The following is a 24,693-nucleotide window of genomic DNA, read 5'->3' as shown; positions in this document are numbered from 1 at the left end:
GTCACGCCCAGGCCCCGAGCGCCCCGCAGCGTCCCCGCCCGGAGCCTCCTCCTCCGACCCCAAGGGTCGCCCGGGGGAAACGCCTTGGGGCTCCTCGGGCGGGTCGAGGAGCAAGTGTCCCGGGAGGACGCACGGTGCGCGCGGAGGGTCGGGGCGCCCGCGGGGGCGCCGGAGGGTAGCCCCCGCGCGCGGCGTCCCGCTATCCCCAGTGCGCAGGCGCGGCCGCCCCAGCGCGCATGCCCTGGGCTCTGGAGCGCTGCTGGTCCCCAGCTGCCCACGTGATCCTGTTGGCTGCGGTCCGGTCCTGGCCGCCACTGGCTGCGCGGCTTGGACCTCTTGCGGCCCGGCGGTGAGTTTCCTGCGTGAGCAGCGGCGCGGGCGTTCTCCCGCGCCGGGACTGGCGAAGTTCCGCGCCCCCACTTTGCTGCGACCTTTGCGGGCTCGCCGGCGGCTGCGGGCGGTGAGTTTCCTGCGTGAGCAGCGGCGGGGGCGTTCTCCCGCGCCGGGGCTGGCGAAGTTCTGCGCCCCCACTTTGCTGCGACCTTTGCGGGCTCGCCGGCGGCTGCGGGCGGCGAGCGTCTGCGCGGGGCGGAGGGACGCCGTGCCCGGGAGGGAGGGCTCCGAGTCAGTTTTTTTGTGCGACCGACCAACCGGCCGGAGCCTGTGGCGCGCGGGCGGCGAGCGCGGGGACCCCGGCGTGGCAGAGCCATGGATGGACCGGATCGGGGCCTTGGACTCCGCAAAAAGCTGCGGTCAAGGTCGCAGCGAGACCGGGAGATGCGCTCCCGGGTCGGTCTGGGGGTCGGCTCGGCGGGCGGCGGGGCCGGCTGGACTCGGGCGCCCTCGCTCGCTTCGTCGTCCGGCTCCGACAAGGAAGACAATGGGAAGCCCCGGTCCTGCCCAGACCCCCGCGGAGGAAGCGGAGCGAGTCCACCTTGGCCAAAGAGGACATCATCAATGGGTTTGCCAGGACCAGCTTTGTCCCTTTTGAAGCGCTGGAGGTAAGCGCCCCCTCCCCCCGTCTGCCTTTATGCACAAAAATTGGAAAAAAATGGTTTCTGTGTTCCTTCCAGAAACAGCACTGTTACTCGCACTTGGCTTCTGCTCCTAACTTTGCCACTCTGTATGTATTTAACCCTAAGCAAATTTCATAATCCTTTGTACCTCATTTTAAAGGTGTTGAATATATAGATTGCTACTATCTCTTCCAGCAGTGGAAGTCTGTGATTTTACAGATGACTGAATGCTCTGAATAAGATTAAGAAAGCATTTTTTTTTTTTTTTTTTTTACAGTGTCTACAGGTCAGTCCAAAGTGCTGTTAAGTGTCCTCAGCTCTTAGGTTGTTTGGTATCATTGGAAACTATAGTATCGAGTTTTTTAAAAAATAGGCTGAAATTTTCACTTGTTTTAGTGTTTCACTTTGACTTGTAGTGATCCCTACTTAGAACTTTAGGGAAGATGGGTTAACTAGTGCAGAGGATGACAAGATGTCTGGAAAAATCATTATTTGAAATACTCTCCAGATAAATAAATAAATATTCTCCCAGTATTAGGGATTGAACTTAAGGGTGCTCTTCACTGAGCTACATCCCCAGCCCTTGTAAGAATTGCTTTATTTTGAGGCATGGTCTCACTACATTGCCCAAGTTGGCCTTGAACTTGTGATCCTCCTGCCTCAGCCTCCTCCATAGCTAGGATTGCAGGCATGTGCCACCATGCTTGGCACTCTGGTTATATTATTTATTGTGCCGCCATATGAATTTTCAACCTGTTCTTTTAACTAAACTTAATTGTGTGTGTATATATATTTATTTATTAGGGGATTCTATCTTAAAATGAAATAGCGGCATAAAAAAGAAAAACCACAAGTATTACAGAAAGTCTTTAAATAGATATTGGTTTTAGTTTTACCATGTATAACCTGTGTATTTTTGTGCAAGTTATTCAAATCTCTGATCACCTGGCTCCTTGGATGTGAATTCGAGTGATAACATTGCTTATATTTCTTTATATCTATAGGGTAAATGCTGGCATTACTCAAATAAGAAGGGCTTAGAATTATAACTAATGATAACTCCTTCAAAAAGATGTTCTAAGAAGTAAAATGGGCCTATGAAAAATTCTTTGAACATGAAGTCCTATCCACCTGTTCATCATTATTAATTGTTACTATTGTTAGGCTTTTCATGCAGAATGCATGCTACTTAATTAATATTTGGATTATCAGATATGAGTTTTAATTTGTGGAATATAGTTTTTCTTTAATGTTATCAAGACAAATTGCATTAATATTTATTGGTACTATCTTTGCCTTCCTAGAGAAGTCCCTACATTATCATGGTTTATTTCATTTATTGAACGTTTATTTTAAATAAACATTTAAGAATGTATATTTACTGTGCTCTGCTTTAGCTATATCAAATTTTGACACACAGTGCTTTGTTTTCAATGTCATTGAAATTACATTGTGATTTGCTATAAAACCCTTGTTTTTTGTAAAATAATGCTTTTGAAATTTATTCCTGTCCTAATTTTTTTTTTATTTGCAATTGGTTTGTTGACAAAACCAGGTCATTTGTTTTATAGTTTGTCTTACTCAAAATTTTGGTGATGTATCCTTGTCACATGTTTCTTTGTCCCCTCTATTTCCTGAAATTTGACTATTAAATCTAGAGCCTTAATCAGGTTTTAGTGACACATCTCTGGCATGGTGGCACTCGCCTGTAGTTTCAGCTACACTGGAGGCTGAGGTACGAGGATTGGTTGAGCCCAGGAGTTAGCCTGTACAACATAGGGAGACTCTGCCTCCAAAAAATAGAGAAAAAAGAAAGAAAACTTCATAGGTATTATTTTTGTGTTACTATTAACTGACAGTAACATGTTATCATCTTTTCTAATGTTAACCATCAACAATTATTGTCTGCATCTTAAACAGTAATTGATAAAGGACAAGAGTGTATGTAAACATTACTTTTAACTGTTTGTTGAGATATTTCTATAAAACAGACTCACTCATATCAGCAATTTGGCTCCCTAGATCAAATTCAGTCAGAAAAGGTCATATGAAAATGGGATAATTTCTTTTTCTTTACTGGATGTTTTTTTAAATAATGGACTTGTTCTCTAGCATGAACATGATGAAGAGTTCTTTTCTTAGTATCATTATGAAAGCACAGAATGAAACGTATGTGATTGTTTCAATTATGGAATCATGACACCAAATTTGTTCAGATTTTTGCATTAGAAACCATCCTGAGTCCCTCTAACATGAACTCCAATATATTTTCACAGTTTTCTTAATTGTTTCAAGATCATCTTGTGCATTTTTTATTACTATTATTATTATCAATATATATTATACAAAGTAATGGGTTTTACTCTGACATTTCCATATAAACATGTATCATATTTTGATCATGTCTACCCTCCATTCTACTTTCTCTTGCTCTTTGCCCACCCCACAGTATCCTTCCCCCTTCCCAATAATTCCTTTTCATTTCATCTCCTTCCCACTTTTTACCCTTTGAAAGAACACTAAGGAATGGTCTATTTGGCTTTTTTTTTTGGTGGTGGTGGTGGTGGGGAGGGGGGAACTAGGGATTGAAGCCAGGGGTACGTAGCCATTGACATCCCCTGTCTATTTATTTTTACTTTGAGTCAGGGTCTCACTAAGTTGCTAGGGCCTTGCTTAGTTGCTGAGGCTGGCTTTGAACTTTCGATGCTCCTACTTCAGCCTCCCAAACTGCTGGGATTACAAGTATGCACCACTATGCCCAGCTCTAGTTGGATTTTATGGTAAATCTATTTTTAGTTTTTTGAAGAATCTGTAAAGGGTTTTCCATACCAGCTATACTAATTTACATTTTCATCAACAGTTTATACAGATTCATATTTTTTCCACATTTCAACTAGCATTTGTTATTTTATTTTTTGCTTTTGCTTTTGCTTTGGTTTGTTTATTTATATGACAAGAGCCATTCTGAATAGGGTGACAGGAATCTCCATGTAGTTTTTTTGTGATTTATTAAGGCTAAAGATAATATTTTTACATATATTTGTTGTCTTGTATTTGTATTCTTTTGAGAAATGTCTGTTCAGATCATTGGTCCAGTTACTGATTGGAATATTTGTTCTTTCTGAAGATTAATTCTCTGTCAGATGAATAGCTGGCAGAGATTTTTCCCCATTCTATAAATTTCCTCTTCACTCTCTTGGTGGTTTCCTTTGCTGTGCAGCAGAGTTTTGATTTATTGTAATCCTATTTGTCAATTGTTGCTTTTGTTTCCTGAGATATCAGAGTACTATTCAGGAAATCATTGCCTGTTCCAGTATTTTGAAGTGTTTCCTATATGTTTTCTTCCAGTAGTTTCAAAGTTTTATGTCTTAAATTAAGATTTTGATCCATTTTGAGTTGATTTTTCTTCAGGGTGATTGAAATCTAGTTTCAGTCATCTGCATGTGGATATCCAGTTGTCTTAGTACCATTTGTTGAAAAGGCTTTTCTCCAGTATATGATTTTTGGCACTTTATTGAGATCAGCTGTCTGAAGATACATGGGTTTATTTCTGGGTCCTCAATTCATATATATATATATATATATATATATATATATATATATGAGAGAGAGAGAGAGAGAGAGAAATTGTAATGATAATTGTATTATCTGTAAATAGGGAGATATATCTTGTTTATGTTTATATTCTCTTTTTTAATATTTATTTTTTTTTAGTTGTAGTTGGACACAATACCTTTATTTTAATGTGGTAGTGAGGATCGAACCCAGGGCCTCACATGTGCTAGGCAAGTACTCTGCTGCTAAGCCATAACTCGAGCCCCTTTATATTATTTTTTGTTGTATCCATGTATATCTGTTTTTATGTCTATACCAGGTTTTTTTTAATTAAAATAGCTCTGTAGTATACTTTATTTATTTGCTTGTTTAGTCATTTGTGTATTTATTTTTTGCATTACAATTCTTAATACACCTTTATACCACAATTTATCATATCTTTGATTGTATATAAGATATGTTGACACCAAATTCACATCTTCATATTGTATACTGATGAGGTTCTCAATAGTATATTTTAAAATAAAGGATTACAATGCCTACATCCTTAGTCCTTTTGCTCAGAATGATTTTGATTATTTGTGGTCTTTGTTCATTCCAGATGAATTTTAGGATTTTTTTTCTATTTCTGTGAAGAACTGTGAAAGATGTCATTGGTATTTTGATTGTGATTGCATTGAACCCATAGATCACTTTCAGTACTATGGCTGTCTTAACAATATTAATTCTTCCAATCCATGAACATGGAAGATCTTTACATCTTCTACTCTCTAATCTCTTTCTTCACTACTTTCCAATTTTCACTGTAGCAATCTTTCGCCTCCTTGTTCAAGAAACACTGATTTCTTTCTCAGTCCATTCATTACTGATATATAGAAAAGCTATTGATTTTTGTATATTGATATTGTATCCCTACTACTTTGCTGAATTTATCAGTTTTGAGTCCTTTGATGGAATCTTTAGGATTTTCTCAGAATATAATTGTATTATCTGCAAATAGGGATAATTCAACTTCCTCCTCTCATATTTATATCACTTTATATATTTTTCTTACCTAATTGCTCTGGCTAAAATTTCAAGCAATGTACTGAATGAAAAGGTTGAGAATAGATACTCTTTTTCCTGATTTTAGAGGAAATGCTTTCAGTTTTTCCCCATTCAGAATGATGATGGATATAGGTTTATCATATATAGCTTTTATTATAATAAGGTATCTTCTTTCTATATCTAATTATTCAGAACTTAATCATGAATGACTGTTGAATTTTACCAAGGACTTTTTCTGCATCTATTGAGATGATCATGTGATGTTTATTCTTGATTCTATTTATGTGCTGTATGCTGTATTACATTTATTGATTCATATATATTGAGCCATCATTGCATCCTAGGAATGAAACCAACTTGATCATGATATATGCTCTTTTTAATGTGCTGTTGAATTCCATTTGAAAGTATTTTATTGAAGATATATATCATCTATATTCATCAGGGACATTGGTCTATAGTTTTTTGTTGTTGTTGTTGTATCCTCATCAAGTTTTGGTAACAGGGTGATACATTGCAGAATGAGTTTGAAAGGGTTTCTTTCCATTTTAATTCATGGAATAGTTTGAGGAGCATTGGTGGTAGTTCTTTAAAAATCTGGTAAAAATTCATCAATGAATCTGTCTTTTTTGTTGGGAAACTCTTTATTACTGCTTCAATCTCATTGCTTATTATTGATCTATTTAGATTTTTTTATGTCCTATTGGTTCGATTGTGGTAGGTCATCTGGGCCCAGAAATTTGTTAATTTCTTCTAGAATTTCCAGTGTATTGGTATATAGTTTTACTCAATATTGCTAATGATCCTATGAATTTCAGTGATATGTGTCATATTATCCTTTTTTCATCTCTTTATTTCTTTGGGTTTTCTTTTTCTTTTTCTTTTTTTTTTTTTTGGTTTGTTTAGCTAAGTATTTGTCAATTTTGTTTATCTTTTCAAAGAACCACCTTTTAGTTTAATTGATCCTTTCTATTCATTTATTTCCTGTTCTGATATTTATGATTTATTTCCTGCTACTGATTTTGGATTTGGTTTACTCCTGTTTTTCTAATGCCCTGAGAAATATCATTAGATTATTTGTGTTTGCTGTGGTGATTTTTTTAATGTATGTACTCATAGTTATAAAATTCCATCTTAGTACTGCTTTCATTATACTTCTGAAATGTTGGTAATTATGCAACACTGGCTGAGTCATAAAGAATTGAGTGTATGTCTTAGTTGTGATTATTGATCCTGAGTATATCTTAGTTTAAGTTTCTTATGTTGTGAAACAGGAATATTTGTTTCTTTGAGAATTTGATAAAAGTAGTCCTGAGTGATTCATTTCAGATTATAATGACAACTTTTATTACTGCTTAAGTTTTTGTTTTTATTTATTTTTAAAGTTTTTGGTACTAGGGATTGAACCTAGGAGTGCTTTACCACTGAGTTACCTTCCCTATTACCCCCTCTTTTTAAAACAAATTTTTGAGATGATTTTGCTTAGTTGCTGAAACTGGCCTTAAATTTGTGATCCTTTTGTCTCAGCCTCCTGAGTTACTGGGATTCTAGGCATATACCTCCATGCCTAGCGTATTAGATAGGGTTTTAGAGGGAAAGTAAGAGAAGAAAAACTTGGAAGTGAATATTCAACTCTCTGTACCAAAGTAAGATGACTTTCTTCTTTTTTTCAATCCTGCCAAATATCACAAAACCTGGACATTATGAAGGAAAAAGAAAATAAAGGTTTTTTTTAGTTTTTTTCAATGTAGTAAGAAAAAGTGGGAGCAAGTAAGTATTTTCTTATGCAATATCTTAGAAGAGTCTTCAAATCTTGTATAAAATAAGTGGTTTTTATCTTGAAATTGCATATAGACACTGTCTTTTTCTTATTAGACTGCAAGTGCTCCTGAAACCCCTCTAATAAATAAGCACCGCCCAACTTTTTCGAGGTCCAATACTATTTCCAAACCATATGTTTCAAACATCCTGCCATCGGATGCACCCAAGAAGAGGCGTGCTCCATTGCCTCCAATGCCAGCATCTCAGAGTGCCCCTCAGGACCTTACAAACATACAGGAGAGGCTAGCTTCTTGTGTGGTGAAATCCACAAGTGTGGAGGAGACTGATAAGGTGGGTAGGTTTGTTTTGTTTTACAGGATGAGACAAGGTTACGTAACTTAGACCCCCAAGAAAGTTAGTAACAGTTATTAATATGTAATAACATGAATAAGTACTTAACTAAAATTGGTACTGGAAAAAGATTATATGTAGTTTGATTCAATGAAGAATAAGTTGCTATTTTATGGAGCTTTTTTTTTTTTTTCAAGCAAATAGCTGGTCTATAAACATTATGTCTTACTTAATGCATATATTACAGATGAAAATGCTTATTTTCAAATGAAAATGTTTTTAAACAACAGTCTTTGTGCTAATTCATGGGCTTCTAATTTGTATGTCTTCTTTACCTAATTTTGAGGTTCTGCAGAGGAAATACTTGTGTCTACCTAAAATCAATACTAAATCAACATATTGTGATTACCTTTATGTGTTCTTATGTTCAAATCATTGTTCTATGTGTACCTTTTCCTTTAAGTTTTACTTTTATTCTTCTTTATTGTCTTATTTTTACTCCCCTATTATTATTATTGGTTCCCTTTAATCCTAAATTTGGGAATCTATTAGCAAACAGCTTTTTATGACTAAGCAATCTGTACATTCTCGCTTTATTCATGTGGAAGGTAAATGATTTTTCAAGTAAATGTGATTGAACATAAGATGATGTATTATGTTGCTTGTAATCACACTATGATTTAAATGACTTTGAGAGCAATTTTTATTTTGAAGTATTCAAGACAACAGGTCGTCTTCTCATATCTGGTTGAAGGATTTTATTTCCTCCTCAGAAGTTTAGTAAATTCTAGCCTCAAGAAATGAACTCTTCCCATCACCTAATATGCATTTGGGTACTTTCTTAATTTAAAAAAAAAAAAAAAAAAAAAAAACAGCAACTTGATTATAGTTTTTTTTGTAAACTATCATGTGTGTCTTTAGAACATAGCAATTTGAATAGAAACACATCTTTAAAGAAATGCTTAATGAAGTTGTTACTTAGAAAATCAACTCTCTTATTTCTATTAAGACGTCTAATTTAATGTTTGTGGTATAAAATCTCATAAATCAGGAATTTTTTTCTGTGATGGAGTCATTTTTCTGACAAAGTTTTCCAGGGTTACTGCTTGGTAGTTGAGTGAAGCTTTGCAAAAAAGGTGATTGTTGAGTTCAGTCTTAAAATGAGTGTGGGAGTCCATCAGTCAGGTGGAGGACCCTGTCCAGAGATTCAGTTCCTGAATACAATAGCTTGCCTGGGTGTGTGCAAGGATCAGATTGAACCAGCAAGGAAATCTAGAACCAAGTCAGGGTCAGAGACTTCATTTTGTGCTTGTAGCTCCTTTGCATTTCTTGTTTATTTAGAGACGGGGCCTCACTGAGCTGCTTAGGGCCTCGCTGAGTGGCTAAGGCTGGCCTCCAACTTGCGATCCTCCTGCCTCAGCCTCCCCAGCCCCTGGGTGACAGGCGTGGGCCACCACCCTGCTATCTTATGCTTCTTGACCTGAGTCTTAGCTACAGGCCATCTTAGGTCTGTGGGGTAAAGACAAGACCGTGAGTCGTTCCCTTAGGACATCTTGGTGGGTGACTTGTTTGATTCTTTGTCTGTTTTCGGGGTCGGGTGTCAGGCACTGAGTTACACCCCAGCCCCAAGGCTCTTAAGTTGGCATCAGCTGTGTGTCCAGCCAGGTGGAGGGGCCCTGAGCTAGCCATGCGCCCCTCCAGCTTCCCATGGTGACCGCAGTTCTCTCCTTGACACAGGGCGGCTGCCCCCAGGGCCTGAGCACTGTGGTGGCGTCTGGGTGAAGGCCGAGGCTCGGGGCTCCACCACACTCCTGGTGAGCTACACGCATGGCCACGTCCACCTGAGCGCCAGCCTCACCATCACCGCCTACCTGCCCCTCAGGGTGAGCCGGCTGCCCTGGGCCACTGTGCCCACAGCTCCCTGGGGCTCTTCCCGCGGATGTCCCAATGGAGGCCAAGCCAAGGGTCCCTCAGAGGCCAGGGGGGAGCGAGGCTGGGTTCCCTCCAGAGCCCGCTGCATCCTGGGGTCTCCCAGGAGGGTTGCACGGGGGATTCAGGCACTGGGCTGTCCCCACAGAGAGGGCAAAGACGTGGCCCCGAGGCCCTGCCCCGCCTGTCCCCTGCCCTGCCTGGGGAAGGCTGAGGCCCCGCTCTCCCTCCCAGGCCGTGGACCCGTCCTCCGTAGCTGTGGTCACCCTGGGCTCCTCAAAGGACATGCTGTTTGAAGGAGGCCCCCGGCCCTGGGTCCTGGAGCCTGCCAGGTTCTTCCGGAACCTCACCTCTGAGGACGGGGACAGCATCAGCCTGGCCCTCCTGGGCCCGCCCGCCTCCCGGAGTCACCAGCAGCACAGCATCTGCGCCACCTGCCGGGCCCTGGGCGAGCAGGTGAGTGGCTGCTGCTCAGGGCCTCCAGGTGGGGGACCTCGCAGAGATTGGGTGACCCTGGGGATGCTGTCCTGCTGTGCCCACAAAACAGGAGGGAAGTGAAGGCCAGGTGAGGGGACGACGGGCAGGCTGAGCGGGGACCGAGGCCACCAGCTGTCCCAGAGACAGCCCCCAGGGGTCCCTCTCAGGGCCGCAGAATCCCCCACCCAGCCGGAGTCGGGGTCAGGGCAGAAAACCTGACGGTCCTAGAGTTGGGCCTCATGAGTGAGGAGGCTGTAGACCAGGGGGGTCACCTGGGGCTCAGCACGCGGCACAGCCTGTGTTCCTGCCCCTGGGATCCCTGTTGGGTGGGGGGACACCAGGGAGTGACCCCAGGGGCCCTTACCCACTGAGCCCTGTCCCAGCCTTGTCTTGTATTTTATTTAGAGTCAGGGTCTCACTGCGCTGCTCAGGGGCTCGCTGTTGCTGAGGCTGGCCTCTACCTTGTGATCCTCCTGCCTCAGCCTCCTGAGTAGCTGGGATGACAGGCGTGAGTCACGTGGGTGCCTGGCTCTTCATATATTTTTTTTAAAATTTGAAAATCGAGAAATATCAGAAGACTGAGTGGATGGTGTGGCCTGAGCCCCTGGGCTGGCCTGGCGGGTGGCGAGGTGCAGGTCCTCTGGTGCCTGGTACCCGCGCCCTCCAGCCAGGCAGAAGCTACGGGCTCTGCGCCCTTTGTCTTCCTGTGAGGTCCACCGCTCTGTTGCCAGGGTTCCCCAAAGAGGGCATGGAAAGTGAGCAGGAGGTCAGAGTGGACCCGGAGAGGCGGGGGGTGTCCCCTGCACATTTAATAGTACAGAGGGCACCGGTGGAGTCCAGAGTCCCACGGGCAGCTCCCAGGATGCCCAGGACTACGCTTGTGTGACCAGATTAGTGCACAGAGAAGGAAGCCCAGGGGACCCGCCCTCTCCTGCCTGGTGGCCCTATGGGGCACCTGGACCAGATCCGGGCCGTCTGCAGAGGGGTGTGGCATTGCACTGGCCTAGGCACCCATCCCGTAGGGCGTATACACAGGGCCAGACCCCACCCCCGAGATCCCTCTTGGCCAGTGAGCAGGCAGCCAGGGCCCTGCAGGGTGACCCTCTGCACCCTCCTGTGTCCTGAGCAGCACCTCCCGTCCACCCTGAGGACAGGGTCTGTGAGCAGTGAGCGTGTCCCCTCCTCACATGTTGGGGACATCTGCATGTGCTGGGGCATCCTGGGGGCTCCTGGGTCCCGGAGGCCACAGTGCCCCGATCTCCCCAGGTCCCCTACAGAGGCCCTGGGATCCACAGCATCCACAGCGCCCTGCACTGAGAAGTTGCAGCCGTGCCCCCTGGGTCCCCGGCCCTTGGCAGCCACCAGGCGTGGGTGTCTACATCAAAGCCGTCCTGCAGAGCAGAGCACAGGAGGGGACGCGCCCTGGGGGACGTGCCCTGACTGCCATCCCCCCACCCCCAGGTCATCGCCCTCTCCGTGGGGAACCAGCCCAGCCTCACCAACCCTTTCCCGGCCGTGGAGCCTGCCGTGGTGAAGGTCGTCTGCGCCCCGCCATCCAGGATCAGCCTCACGCCTGTCCACGCCGGTCCCCCGCTGGACCCGTCGTGTCCACGGCTGCAGCACGACAAGCAGGTGGTGCGTGGGGGAGGGGCTGAGGGAGGAGGCAGGCCTGGAGAGGTGGCCAGGGACTAGCAGAGCACAGTCCAGGTGGTGGGCAGGTTGGACTGCCTGCCTGTCATCCCCTGAGCTCACCTGGATCCCCGGGATGTGGCCCCGGCCAGGAGCCTTTGGACTGTGGTGTTGCCATGGGGGACAGGGAAGTCCCTGTTCCTGGCTGACTGTTTTGGCCTCTGCTCTTCATCCTCCTCTGCCTCCCTGGCCTCTACTGACCACTATTCTGCTCCTTAATTCCTTAGTACCAACTTTTTTTGGCTCTGGAGATCAAACCCAGGGGTGCTAACCCCTGAACCCCATCTCCAGCCCTCTTTGTATTTTATTTAGAGACAGGGTCTCACTGAGGTGCTCAGGGCCTTGCTGAGTTGGTGAGGCTGGCCTCCAACTTGCGATCCTCCTGCCTCAGTCTCCTGAGTGCAGGGTGCCTTGGTGGCCAGCAGCTGTAGAGTTTGGTGTTCAGCTCATCCCTTCCCCCATCAGGACCCCACAGGCAGCCCGCCAGCTTCAGGATACACCATGTGGTCAGCCGTGGCTGTGCCCAGGCCTGGGTGTCCTGACCTCTGTTTCCTGTAGGTTCCCGTCTCCAGCCACCGCAACCCCCTGCTGGACCTCGCCGCCTATGACCAGCAGGGCCGCCAATTCGACAACTTCAGCTCCCTGAGCGTCCAGTGGGAATCCACCCGGCCCTTGCTGGCCAGCATCGAGCTGGACCTGCCCATGCAGCTGGTGTCCCGGGATGACGGGAGTGGCCAGAGGAAGTTTCACGGTGAGCTGCGGCTGTGGGCCTGGAGCCCTGGACAGGAGGCTGGGGACCAGGGAAACCCCAACAGATGAGTGTCCCAAGCAGCGTGGCACCTGTCGGAGCCTCTGCCAGCTGGGGCGCCCCTTGGCCAGCTGGGGTCCCCTCGTCCAGCACCGAAGCTCGGGCAGCTCCCTGGGCTGCAGTCTTGCACTGGAGCTAGAGGTCCCAAGTGGGGAGTCCCCGGTGGCCCCTGTGTGTCCCCAGGCCCCTCAGCAGCCAAAGCTGGCCCGTCCCCTCCAGCCCTGCTCCCTGGGCCCCACTCAGGGTCTGGCGACTCCCGACTCCCCTCGACTTTCACACTGGGGCTTGCCCATGATGGAGGGGTGGGTGACCACAGAGGCCCAACGTCGGTGTCCTCCTCTGGACCCAGGATTGCAAGCCATTGCTGTCCATGAGGCATCAGGGACCACCTCCATCTCTGCCACAGTGACCGGCTACCAGCTGTCCCACCTCAGTGCAGCTAGAGTGAAGCCACTGGTATGTCCAGAGCCACCCGTGGGGGTGGATAGCTGCCCGCTGGGCACCGGGAACGGCTCCTCCCAGCTCTGGGGTCTGGGGCCTCATGGGAAGGTGGCTGCCCTGGGCCCAGTGTGTGTCCTGGACATCACGGGGGCCTGGGGCAAGGCCAGGACTGGGATCCCGCCCCTGTCCCAGGGGTGGCCTATGGGTCTGATGGCCCTGCCCTGTCCCTGCAGCCTGGCCCACCTGCGCCTGTGTCCGCCTCGGTGGAGCTGGTCCTGGTGGAGGATGTGCGTGTGGATCCGGACGTGGTGACCCTCTACAACCACCCTGATGTCCAGGTGGGTCCCCCGCCAGCCCCGCCCCGCCCGGGAGACCCTGGGCCCTGGCCCTGCCTGACCGCTGCCCCTGGCCTCTCGTCCCCAGGCGGAGTTGCACGTCAAGGAGGGCTCCGGCTACTTCTTCCTCAACACGAGCGCTGCCAACGTGGTCAGGGTGGCCTACCAGGAGGCCAGGGGCATTGCCACGGTGAGCGGGGCCTCGGCCGGCACGGGGTGGCTTCCTCAGTGGGCCATTCCCTGGGCTCCATGGCCGATCGTTTCCAAAGCTGGGACTGAGCAGCACCAGTGCGTCTGGGTCACTCTGGGACCTTTGTCACTGCAGGGCCACCTGGGGATCTCTAGTCCGTGTCCACAGCTGCGTGTCCTGTCAGCAGTGGTGTCCCTCAGTGTCCTGCTGAGAGTGACACATCCTCACACAGGCAGCACCTTAGCAGCCATCGTGCCTCTCGGACCCAGGACACACCTGCTGCTCCCTGTCCCCACGTCTCTGCGGTCCCTGCCACGGGCCACATCCCCAGCCCTTCGTGGTCCTTATTTTGAGACAGGGTCCTCCTGAGTTTCCCAGCTGGCCTCCAACTTTCCATCCTCTGTCCCAGGCCTCCCAAGTCCTGAGGTAACAGGCAGGCGTCACCTGGGCCCGAACCTTCTCTAGAAGGAGCCCGTTTCCTGCTGAGTGAGTCAGGCACAGGGCGGCCCAAGGGGACACAGCAGGGGTGTCCAGCCAGGCAGCACCGCTGAGGGACAGCTGGCCGGCTGCCTCTGGGCCACTCAGAGCCCAGGCACTGCTCTCCCTGTTCTAAGGGACGGTTCCCACAAGGCGGCCACCATCAGGACCAGGCCACGGACCTCAAGGAGGCCAGGGTGGTCGCCTGGCGTGGGTGCTGGTGCAACTCCCGGGGCCCTGGCCCAGCGGTGGCACCTGCCTGGGGGCCACCTGCAGTCCCCCCGCCGGTCCCTGCCCTGGGCCTGGCCTGGGGAAGCAGGCGGCCCTCCTAGGCCAGCAGACGTCCAGACCCAGCCTGCGTCCAGGGCCTGAGCCGTCTGCCCGCGAGGTGGCCTCACCCACTGCCGCAGAGAGTCCATGGTGTCACCAGTGATCACATGTGTCACCGTGAGCGGTGTCCAGTGAGCCCCGCAGTCCGTTCACCTCCTGACCGTCTCAATGTGGGGGTCCCCAAGTCACGGCCTGTGGGCTGGGACAGGTACAAAGTGAGGGGCACAAGCCACTGTCAGGGACACACTTGGAAGTGTCAGCTAAGGGGACCTGGGTGTGACCTTGGTGCTAGGTGATGGGACGGAGGCAAGTCGAGGAGCAGGGAGGGCCTGGGGGCTGCACCGTGCCCCTGGCTGGTTCCTATCACTTGGTGACGTCTAGACCACAGTGCGACTCGGGTACCGTGGGCGTCGCCCCCTGAAGGTAGGACTTGGTGGATTTTGGTGTCCACACCCAGGCCCGGCCACCACGATGGTCAGTGTCGAGAGTGTTGTCATTATCTCCAAAAGAAACCGGGGCCCTGTGGCCACCACCTTCCTGTCCTCACCCGCTCTCTCACGCGGCCCACTTCAGTGACCATTCTCACTTCTGTCGTCCCTATACCCAGGAATGCAGTCCCCGAGTCTGCAGGGACTGTGGAAACTATCCAGGAACTTCCTGGCGGATTTCCCGAGTGGCTCAGCAACCCCGTTCCTGCGGTGGAGCCTAGGGAGGGCCCCGGCTCCTCATGTCCCCTACCTGCGTGAGGGCCCTGGCTGCCCCACATCCTTGTCAACACTTGTACTTATCAGACTTAAGTTCTAGCCATCTTTGGACAGTGGTTTTGCACTGCGGTGACCGTTGGCATCTGCCTGATGGCTGATGGTGTGGTGACTGTTCCTGTGCTCGTCACCCTGTTTCTGTGGCTTTGTTAGACAAATGTCTGCTCAGATCCTGGGCCCATATTTCATCTTTTTAAAAAATATTTTTATTGGTTGTTGATGGATCTTTACTTATTCAGGGGCCGTGCTGGGAATCGAGCCAGTGCCTCCCACATACTGGGCCAGGCCCTGCGGCTCAGCCCCAGCCCCAGCCCCAGGTTTACTGTCACGCTTTCTTGATGACACCAGCCCTCTGTCTCCTGTTCCTTAGGTCATCTTTTGATTTTTTGGTAGCATCGTCTTGCGCTCACGGGTTTCATTTTGAGGGGTGCGGTGTCTCTGTTTCCTTGTGTCCTTGCTCCTGTGTTTGATGTGAGATCTAAGAATCTGTTAAAAATCGAGGTCGTGAAGATCCATGTTTTCTTCTAGACTTAAAATTCCAGCTCTTGCACTTCAGTCTTTGAAACAATACGCTGGGTTTGTGGGGTGAGGTAGGACTCCATTTTCTTTCTTTCTCTCTTTTTTTTTGGTACCAGGGATGGAACCCAGGGCCGCAGGCATGCTAGGCAAGCACTCTGCCACTGGGCCACATCGTCATTTAAAAAAAATAATTAAGTATTTTTAAAAATTTTGAAAAAGAAAGGAAAAACCCCTCCCAGTCAGCCTGAAGATGTAGGCAGCTGGTGCCTGTCTCCGTTACGTTGGGAGGCTGAGGGGAGAGGCCACTGCAGAGCCCTAGCCGCCTCTCCCTGGAACATGCACTGGTCACTGGGCCATCCCTGTGTCTTCCCTTCTGTGGGATCTTGAGGGGAACAGTGTCCCCTTGCAGGCAGGACCCCAGGGTGGGCCCACCCAGCCCTCTGGCAGAATAACCTGTGAGGCAGGCCCCCTGAGAACAGCTTTGTCCCCAGAAGTTCTCTGGAACAACCTCCTGCTCCTCCTCCTCCTGCTCCTCCTCCTCCTGCTCCCCCTCCTCCTGCTCCCCCCTCCTCCCCCCCCTCCTCCTCCTCCTCCTCCTCCTCCTCCTCCTCCTCCTCCTCCTCCTTCTCTTCCTCCTGCTCCTTCTTCTCCCCCTCCTCCTCCCCCTCCTCCTCCTCCTCCTGCTCCTCCTCCTCCTCCTGCTCCTCCTCCTCCTCCCCCTCCCCCTCCTCCAACTCCCCCTCCCCCTCCTCCAACTCCCCCTCCCCCTCCTCCTCCTCTTCATCGTCCTCTTCCTCCTCTTCCTCCTGCTCCTCCTCCTCCTCCTGCTCCTCCTCCTCCTCCTCCTCCTCCTCCTGCTCCCCCCTCCTCCTCCTCCTCCTGCTCCCCCCTCCTCCTCCTCCTGCTCCTCCTCCTCCTCCTCCTCCTCCTGCTCCCCCCTCCTCCTACTCCTCCTCCCCCTCCGCCTCCTCCTCCTCTTCGTCCTCTCCTCCTCCTCCTCCTCCTGCAGGGACTCTCGAGGCTCTAGAGGGAAACTGGGCCCTGCCCTGTGGGCCTCTGTGGCCCTGGGAGGGATGTCCCCTTCAGTGCTGACCGTCTGCAGGTCCTCCCAGCCTCCTCCAGAGGACACTTCACACATTTCCTTGGTCTTCAGCTGCTAGTTCGGGGACCTGCTGGGTCTCACCCCTGCTGGGACACTTCCTCTTCCTCCTGGACACTGAGGATTCAGGGACAGCCCTGGGCCCTGGAAGGGAGGCGTAGGGCCTGTTGTCCTGTGCTCGGGGCAGCCAGGCTGTGCAGGCCACGGCCAGCTCAGCCACTCGGCCCCGTGTCCAGCGGGCACACAGAGGGGCACTTCCCTGACGTGAGCTCGGGTCCCTCTCCAGCTGACATAGCCAGGTGGCTCAAGATGAGCCCTCCAGCTGAGGTTGCGTGGTCACAGGAGCAGGGCCAAGCGTCCCCTGCCACCTGAGCGACAGCCACTTCTCACTGCTGTGTCCCTTCTGCAGGGCTGGCGTTCCTGTCAGGCCAAGGGCTCTGCTGGGTGTGGGATGACGTTGACAGGGCAGCAGAGGACACAGTGGTGCCTCTTGGTGTCTCCTAGGCCCTGGGAAGCAGTGCAGGGCCTGGTGCCACTGCTGCTGGGGACACAGGCTGGGGAGCAGGCAGGGAGCAGTGGCAGCAGCTGGGCCTGAGCTCAGGTGGCCCTACTTTTCTGTGACACTGGTCTGTGGACAGAGGGGCATATGCCCAGCACCCAGGCCAGGACTCCCCTCAGAGCCTGAGATTGTCACGCGAGCCGAGGTCATCCTCTGGGCTGAGGGTGACTCCTGGGGCACAGGAAGAGACACAGTCCCCTCTGTCTCACATGCTTGGCCCACCATGGAGCCTGCACAGGTTTTCAGGGAACAGGAGCCCGCGGCCGCGGAGAGGCAGAGATATCCCCATGTCCTTGGTCTCTGCGAAGGCCACCTGTCGGGGGACTTTAAAGCAGGGTGGGGGCCTGGGGAGGAGGCGGGGGCTGGGATGGCAACTGGTTCTTTAGGGCAGCACTGCATTCGTCACCTGCAAACAGGTGACACAACTTTGCCCTGGGCTCCGTCTGCCAATGTCCTCGGGTGACACTCCAGCTCTTGGAATCCAGGGCTCACTCCAGGCCTGGCTTGTCCCCAGCTCTGTCCTTCCAGCTTGGCCGAGGAGCCCGGGACCCAGGCCATGAGAGGCAGGGGCTGTGGTCCTGGTAGGGTCAGGCGCAGGTCCCCACAGCCACCAGTTTGTCCCCAACGTGGCCTGTGAGGCCCCAGCGTCATCACAGAGGTGAAGGGAGCCAGGGCACCCCAGACACGGGGCAGGCCAGCCTCCAGAAGGTGGCCACACGTCCACCCTCTGACAGCTGAGTGGAAGGGACAGTGACCTTCCCACTGTCCTTTTCTGCCTCTGTTTAAAATGTGCAAAAATTGAAGTTTCTCGTTCTTCTCTGCGGTTCCCAATGGGCTCTCCTTGGGGGGCAGAGGTACCCACTGGCCTTTCCCACTGGCTGCCCATCCTTCCCCCCGACACCTCCGTCCTGGCTGCCACAGGCATCCCCCGACTCTTCTGGCACCAGGAGCCCCGACGGGGAGTACTTCCCGCATGAATGGGGGTGCACGGGTATTTTTCCGGAAGTTCCATGTCTTCACTAGGCAGGTTCAGACTTTGGACAGCCAGGCTGGCTCAAGGACCAGGTGTCTGTGCATCTGGAGAATCCCTCGGTGCCTCTGTCTGATGAGGGAGGTGCCCAGGGTCCAGGCTGTGCCAGGCACCAGGCCCAGCATAGGGTGGAGAGGCCAGGAGGGGAAGGAGGTGCTGAGTGGTGCTCTCCATTAAGGCTGTGTTAGAGATGGTGACAGGAGCCCCTGGGAGAAGTCAGCAAAGTAATGGAGGGGCCTCCCCTGTATGGGGTGGAGGCTGAGTTGGAGTCAGAAGGCACAGCTCAAGGGAGAAGAGCTTAGGGCCTCGCTTTGGCTGAGGCCAGCCTCCCACTCACCATCCTCCTTCCTCAGCCTCCCAAGCTGCTGGGATGACAGGCATGCACCACCATCCTGGCTGTATCCCAGACCTTCAAGGTGGACTATAAGGTCACACGGCAGGTAGGCGGGCAGGAGCCTGCTGACCGTGAGGACAGGAGAGAAGGTTGATGTGGCTGGGGCTTGATGGTTATGAGGGATGGTGCAGTGAGACTGTGGCCCTGCGAGTGTCGTATTGCTTAGGCGTGTATTTCAACTGAGTGGTTTTCAGCCAGGGCAGGCAGGGCCAAGGGGGGTTGCGGCCTTGGCCACCGCAGTCTCCAGTAGGACACATTGAGGATTCGGGCTCAACCTCAGAGCACTGGAAAGCCGTGGACGTGTTTTAACCAGGGTGCGATATGATCTTGGCTGCTTGTCTCCTTTTGAGTCCAAAGCCTGATTTTTCCCCCTCCAGATTCTTAGTACTGAAAGTCCTCTTAGCAGATACTGACCTGTCGCTGTGCACATCGCCCTTCCCCTGAGTAGGGGATCCCAAAGAGCAGGAAGCAAAGTGAGCTAGAGACGGGCCGCAACCCCCCTTGGCCCTGCCCGCCCCAACCGAAAACCCCCAGGTGAAATACTCACCTAAGCACTATGACATGTTGCAGCTGGTCCATGTTCAGCTGAGAAACGTCCAGTGTGGGGATGCCCATCATCTGGCAGCACAAGAGAGAGACTGGGGTGCCATTTGTTAGGGGGGAGATTCTGTAGAAAGTGGAGTCCCTGGAAGGGGTTGGGAGAGAAGAGTTAAAATGGGGACATTGGCAAGTAAAAGTCCAGAAAACACCAGCTCAGGTTTGCTCCTTCACTTGGTGCGTTTGCTGTGGTCACTACCTCAAGCAAAGCCAGGGTGTAGAGATGGATGAGCCTCTAGGAGCATCTGCCTGAGTGACCTCTGGGGTCGGTCCCCAGGTTCTGTGACGCTGTGAGCTCTAATGGGGGTTTCTTAGAACTCACTTTTGAAAGCACCTGTCTCCTATTCTGCCGGCTCCTGGTTGGCAGCCTCGCCCCATGGAGTCGCAGAAACAGACGGCCAGAACAGGACCTGGCCTCCTGGGATTAAATCCTGACTCTGCCTTCAGGTTGCTGTGTGTCCCAAGGCCGCCCGCTGCACCTCTCTGAGCAGCTTCCATTTTCTTCTCTTTGTAAAATGGACAAAGTTGAGATAGACGCTCTTTCTGAGATCCCCAGCACGGACATTTTACATCCCCAGCTCCTCTGCTGGCTGGCCATGGGGCCCACGGAAGTAGACAGAACACCCCTTGGGTTGTGGATGTCCTTGCCCACTGCCTCCAAGCACTGGTCTCAGGCAGCGGCACCCCAGAGATGGGGGCCTGACCCCACCCACCCCACATCTTGCAGGTGCACCCTTTACTGCCAGGCTCGGCCACTGTCCTGATCCATGACCTGTGCCTGCCCTTCCTGGCCCCAGCCGAGGCCACCGTCTACATCTCAGACATCCACGAGCTGTATGTCCGCGTGGTTGACAAGGTCAGTGGACATGTCCCCTCAAAGCTGGCCTTCCCACTGCCCTTGGGCTGCTCTGAGCTCCCTGGCTGGGTGGGGAGGGGCAGCATCTCCACTGCTGTCCGGTTTCCTCATCCAGCCGACATCCGCGAGGCTCAGCCATAGACCCTGGCGAGGTCAGCTAAGCCAGCCTGGCCTGGGACCTGTGTCCTCCAGCGCCCGCAGGTCACACAGCAGCCGGGCCCCCCATCCCGGGTGCAGCTGTGCTCCTCTGGAGTTTCACCACCCTGGGGAGAGCTCAGGGCCTCCAATTGCTCTTGCAAAATGGTAAATAATAGATCTGGGTTTTCTTTGGCCTCATCAGGAAACTTTTTCTTTTTATTATTATTATTATATTTTTTTGGTACCAGGACTGATCCCAGGGGCACTCGACCCCTGAGCCCCGTCCCCAGCCCTTTTGGTATTTTATTGAGAGACAGGGCCTCACTGAGTTGCTTAGGGCCTCGCTGTTGTGGAGGCTCACAATCCTCCTGCCTCAGCCTCCCGTGCCACTGGGATTACAGGCACCCAGCTCATCAGGAAATTTTTATGACTCCCAATATCAGAGGTAACCCACGCCAGGCTTCCAGGGGGTGCTGTCAGCCTCTTGTTTGACCCAGTGGGTGTAACGGTTGGTAATTAAAAGGCAAATTTTCAGGCAGCTTAGGCTACTTACCTACAAAGTATCATTAATTAGCTAAAGTGCTAACATTCCCGACCGGGTCTTAAATATTCCTCCCATAATGTGATTTCTCTGCTCATTTCCTTACTAGATTCCTTTTTTTTGGCTAAGCATTTCCAGCCCCCACTTGCTATTATGCACTGCCAGATGTGAACTGTTCAGTTGGTGAGCACTTATTGAGCTCCTGTTGAATGCATGATGGAGTTATAAGCTATATATATTTCTTTTCTTTCTTTTTTTTTTTTGAATGAGTGTACCAGGGATTGGACTCAGGGAAACTCAGCCCCTTAGCCGCATCCCCAGCCCTATTTTGCATTTTATTTAGAGACAGGGCCTCACTGATTTGCTTAGGGCCTCACTGTTGCTGAGGCTGGCTTTGAACTCACGATCCTCCTGCCTCAGCCTCCCAAGCTGCTGGGATGACAGGCGTGGGCCACCTCGCCTGGCCTAAGCTATACCTTATTTTCGGGGTTCTGTGGTTCATCCATTAAGAGTAGGGAGTGGAATTGTTGTCTCTTAGTGTCCCCAAGCCCTGTTGTATACAATAAGTACTTAATTGGTGTTTGTTTGTTGATTGACCTAGTCCAGAGAGAGGTCATCCTGGGCAACTCATCGCCAGCTCCTAGGGCATTGGTTTTGAGGTCACTGTCCCCACCTGAGGGAACTGGTCCTTCAAGCCTCTGTCCCCCCGACACAGGTGGAGATTGGAAAGATGGTCAAGGCCCACGTCCGAGTGCTGGACTTTTACAAGAAGTCTTTCCTGGCCAAGTACTTTGCCTTCATGGACCTCAAGCTGCGGGCGGCCTCCCAGATCATCACCCTGGTGTGAGTCCTCCCGGGGGTCAGGCTGGCTTCTCAGGGACAGTGCTGGACCGACTGCGCCCTCCTTGGCAGGTCTGACCCGGAGGTGGAACCCAGCGCCCCGTCTGTTTCAGGGCCCTGGATGAAGCCCTGGACAGCTACACGGCTGCGTTCCTGGTGCATGGCACGGCCATCGGCCAGACCAGCCTGACCGCAAGCGTGACCGATACCGCCGGACAGAGGATCAGCTCGACCCCGCAGCAGATTGAAGTAAACGGGCCCTTCTCACGCCCTCTGGGGTCTGCCCCTGCTGGGGGAGGGTGTCTTCTTGGTGACAGGCTGGACGGTCCAGCAACAGCCCAGGAAGTCACCACGGAGAGGCCCTGTTAAAATGTGTGCCTGTCCTGGCTTCTGAGGAGAGGGTCTCCACCCGGCCCCGGGGCCGGGAGGCAGGTCTCAGTGCTGGAGGGAGGTGGCTGGGGGTTTTGCTTTTTGGTACCAGGGCTTAAACCCAGGGGCCCTCGACCACTGAGTCCTGTCCCCAGCCCTGTTTTGCATTTTATTTAGAGCCAGGGTCTCACTGAGTTGCTCAGGGCCTCACTTTTGCTGAGGCTGGCCTCCAACTGGCGATCCTCCTGCCTCAGCCTCCCAAACTGCTGGGATGACAGGCGTGGGCCCCTGAGCCCAGCCTGAGTGTTTCTAATCTCCCTCTGTGACACAGGGGGCTGTGTGGCCCTAAGGAGAGGCATGCCTAGTCACATGGCAAGGGGACGAGCAAGAACTGTTCCCAGAGAGTGGCCCGTAGGGAAGTGGCAGATGCACTGTGTAGACCTGACCTGAGCCTCCGCCCAGGCGCCTGGGGGCTGAGCTCCTGCCATGGGGCTGTGCGGGCAGAGGGGTCACTGAGCCACCCGGAGCCACCCAGGGCCGGCCGCTCTGGGGAAGGCAGCCCTGAAGCCCCTGTCTCCGTGTGACGCTGGGCTCTGTCGGGTCCTTAGAGTCTTACTGCCAAGGCCACCGGGGCCAGGGCACCCTGTTGTTTGGACCCTCCAAGGGATTTGGCCCCGCAGGGGCCAGTGGGCTTTGTTGACCTGCGTCCAAAGCTGGCAGGGGCCATGCCTGCCTCCAGGGGACAGTGCAGAACTCCAGGGGACAGAGTAGGCTTCCAGGGGATGGTGCTGGCCTCCAGGGCACGGTCACCTTCCTCCCCCTGGCGCAGCCCTGGGAGGCTGACCCTCCTACCATGGGCAGCATCCTGGCGGCTCCCATGGCCGTGGGGACTTGTGGGGCTGCCCAGGGGGTGGGGACCTGCCGTGTGGGGGGGGCGCTGTGTCCCTTCTGCCTGCCCCTCGGCCCCTCTTTGAGCCTCAGAAATCCCGAGGATGCTGGAGTAGATGGCCGCTGGGCTCCTCACGTCCTCAGGGATCTGGAGGGACCTTGGGAGCCAGAGGTGGCAGACGGTGACGTGTGTGAGCCCCCAAGGGCTGTGTCCCCATCACAGGACCCGCCTTGGGCTCTGTGGTTCTGTCCTGGGCCAGAGGACGCGTGCCCTACCAAGGCCCCCACGGTCACCCATGGCTACCGGTCCACTGTCCATCATCGCCGCCCGACCTCTGCCCACCAGCTCCTGAGGCGTGGGCGCTGTGCCCCATGTGACCCACGTGACCGAGGCTCACCCGTCCTCTCCCGTCCCCTCGGGTCTTCCCCCCATTCAGGCTGATTCCCAGGAGGGTGACGCTGATCATCGGGGCCACGATGCAGGTAGGAGCCGAGGCCTGTCCTTCCCACTCATGTCCCCAGCGGGTCCCAGCGAGGAGGCCACCGCCCCGCCTCAGGACAAGCCCGCCTGTGGCCTCTGCTGGCCCGAGGGTGGACGTTCCTGACGCGTGTGCAGGTGCCCACGAAGCCACGCGTCTGCCCCGCAGGTCACCTCTGAGGGCGGTCCCCAGCCGCAGTCCCACATCCTCTTCTCCGTCAGCAACGCCAGCGTGGCCACCGTGGGCAGCACAGGGCTGGTCCGTGGCCTGGCCGTGGGCAGCGGCACCGTGTCGGGCGTCGTGCCAGCGGCGGACGCGGACACCGGCAAGGTCATCGTGGGCTCCCAGGTATCCCTGAGCCCGTGGTGGCCGGCACCGGCCACGCCTGGGGTGGGGAGCCCTGCGGGTTGGTGCCCTGGGTCCAGGCAGCCCCGTGTGGCCAGCGGTGCCAGGCACTCCTGGGGACCTGCCCCTGGACCTGCCGTCCCTGTGTGTCCCCTCCCGGGACAAACTGCCCATGTGGGCCCCGTCCCCGGGTGCCTCCTGCAGGCCGAGGCTCCCAGGTCTCCTGTGGCGGGCCAGGCCACCACCCCACCCCGTGCTCCCAGTGGGTGGACGCTGTGCGGTCCTCTCCTCGGTCCTCAGCTCTGTGCCTCTGGCTCCCATTTGCAGAGAGCCCCTGGAGTGACCAGCCAGTGGCCCTGTCCTCGTGTGGCAGGTCTGGGACGTGGCCAGGCTCTTGGTCTTGCTGGCTCGTTCCCAGTGGGGTTTGATTATGTGCCAGGGACAGAGGAGGGGACACTGTGTGGGTGACAGTGTGCGTGCGCTCAGGGTCGTGCCCCAAGTGTGGCAGATGGAGAATCAGTCAGGGGTGGCACCTCCAGGAGGGACCGTGAGCCACCTGCCACAGTCAGGTGTCCCCAAGCCTCTGCTGGGGGGACAGGCCTGATTGCTCCTCCTGGTCACCAGACAGCTGTCCCTGCTGGGCGGGCCTCCTGCCCCGCCTGCATGGGGGGCTCCAGGCCGGGGGTCAGCATCCGAGGTCCGCTGCCTTTCCCGGGGGTCGGGCACCTCCATCTCCTGGAGTGGAGGCCGGGTCATCTCCACGGCTGTGAGAGGCTCAGGGGTACCCCAGAGGCCTTGGGTGCCCCTGGCATCCTTCGACCGTGGTGACCCAGGCCCTCAGGTGCAGGTTGGGGTCCCGCTGCCGGCCACAC

The 24,693-nt window shown here is 52.8% G+C and overlaps 1 protein-coding gene across 1 annotated transcript in view; it reads left to right on the top strand.

The window, feature by feature from the left end:
* Positions 1-708: 708 nt before the first annotated feature.
* The window catches only part of LOC114082099 (nuclear pore membrane glycoprotein 210-like), a 37,741-nt gene continuing 13,756 nt past the window's right edge, over positions 709-24,693 (top strand). Inside the window, 13 exon segments of the mRNA XM_071607251.1 lie at positions 709-1,001; positions 9,451-9,613; positions 9,894-10,115; positions 11,598-11,771; positions 12,384-12,576; positions 12,983-13,089; positions 13,308-13,412; positions 13,498-13,599; positions 20,093-20,221; positions 21,616-21,743; positions 21,854-21,988; positions 23,417-23,480; positions 23,645-23,824. Coding sequence (XP_071463352.1) covers positions 709-1,001; positions 9,451-9,613; positions 9,894-10,115; positions 11,598-11,771; positions 12,384-12,576; positions 12,983-13,089; positions 13,308-13,412; positions 13,498-13,599; positions 20,093-20,221; positions 21,616-21,743; positions 21,854-21,988; positions 23,417-23,480; positions 23,645-23,824 — 1,995 coding nt within the window.

The sequence above is a fragment of the Marmota flaviventris genome, unplaced genomic scaffold (genome assembly GCF_047511675.1).
Source record: "Marmota flaviventris isolate mMarFla1 unplaced genomic scaffold, mMarFla1.hap1 Scaffold_44, whole genome shotgun sequence".
Classification (NCBI taxonomy): Eukaryota; Metazoa; Chordata; class Mammalia; order Rodentia; family Sciuridae; genus Marmota; species Marmota flaviventris.
Note: the sequence above shows the minus strand (reverse complement) of the source record. Positions and strands in the feature narration are given on the sequence as shown.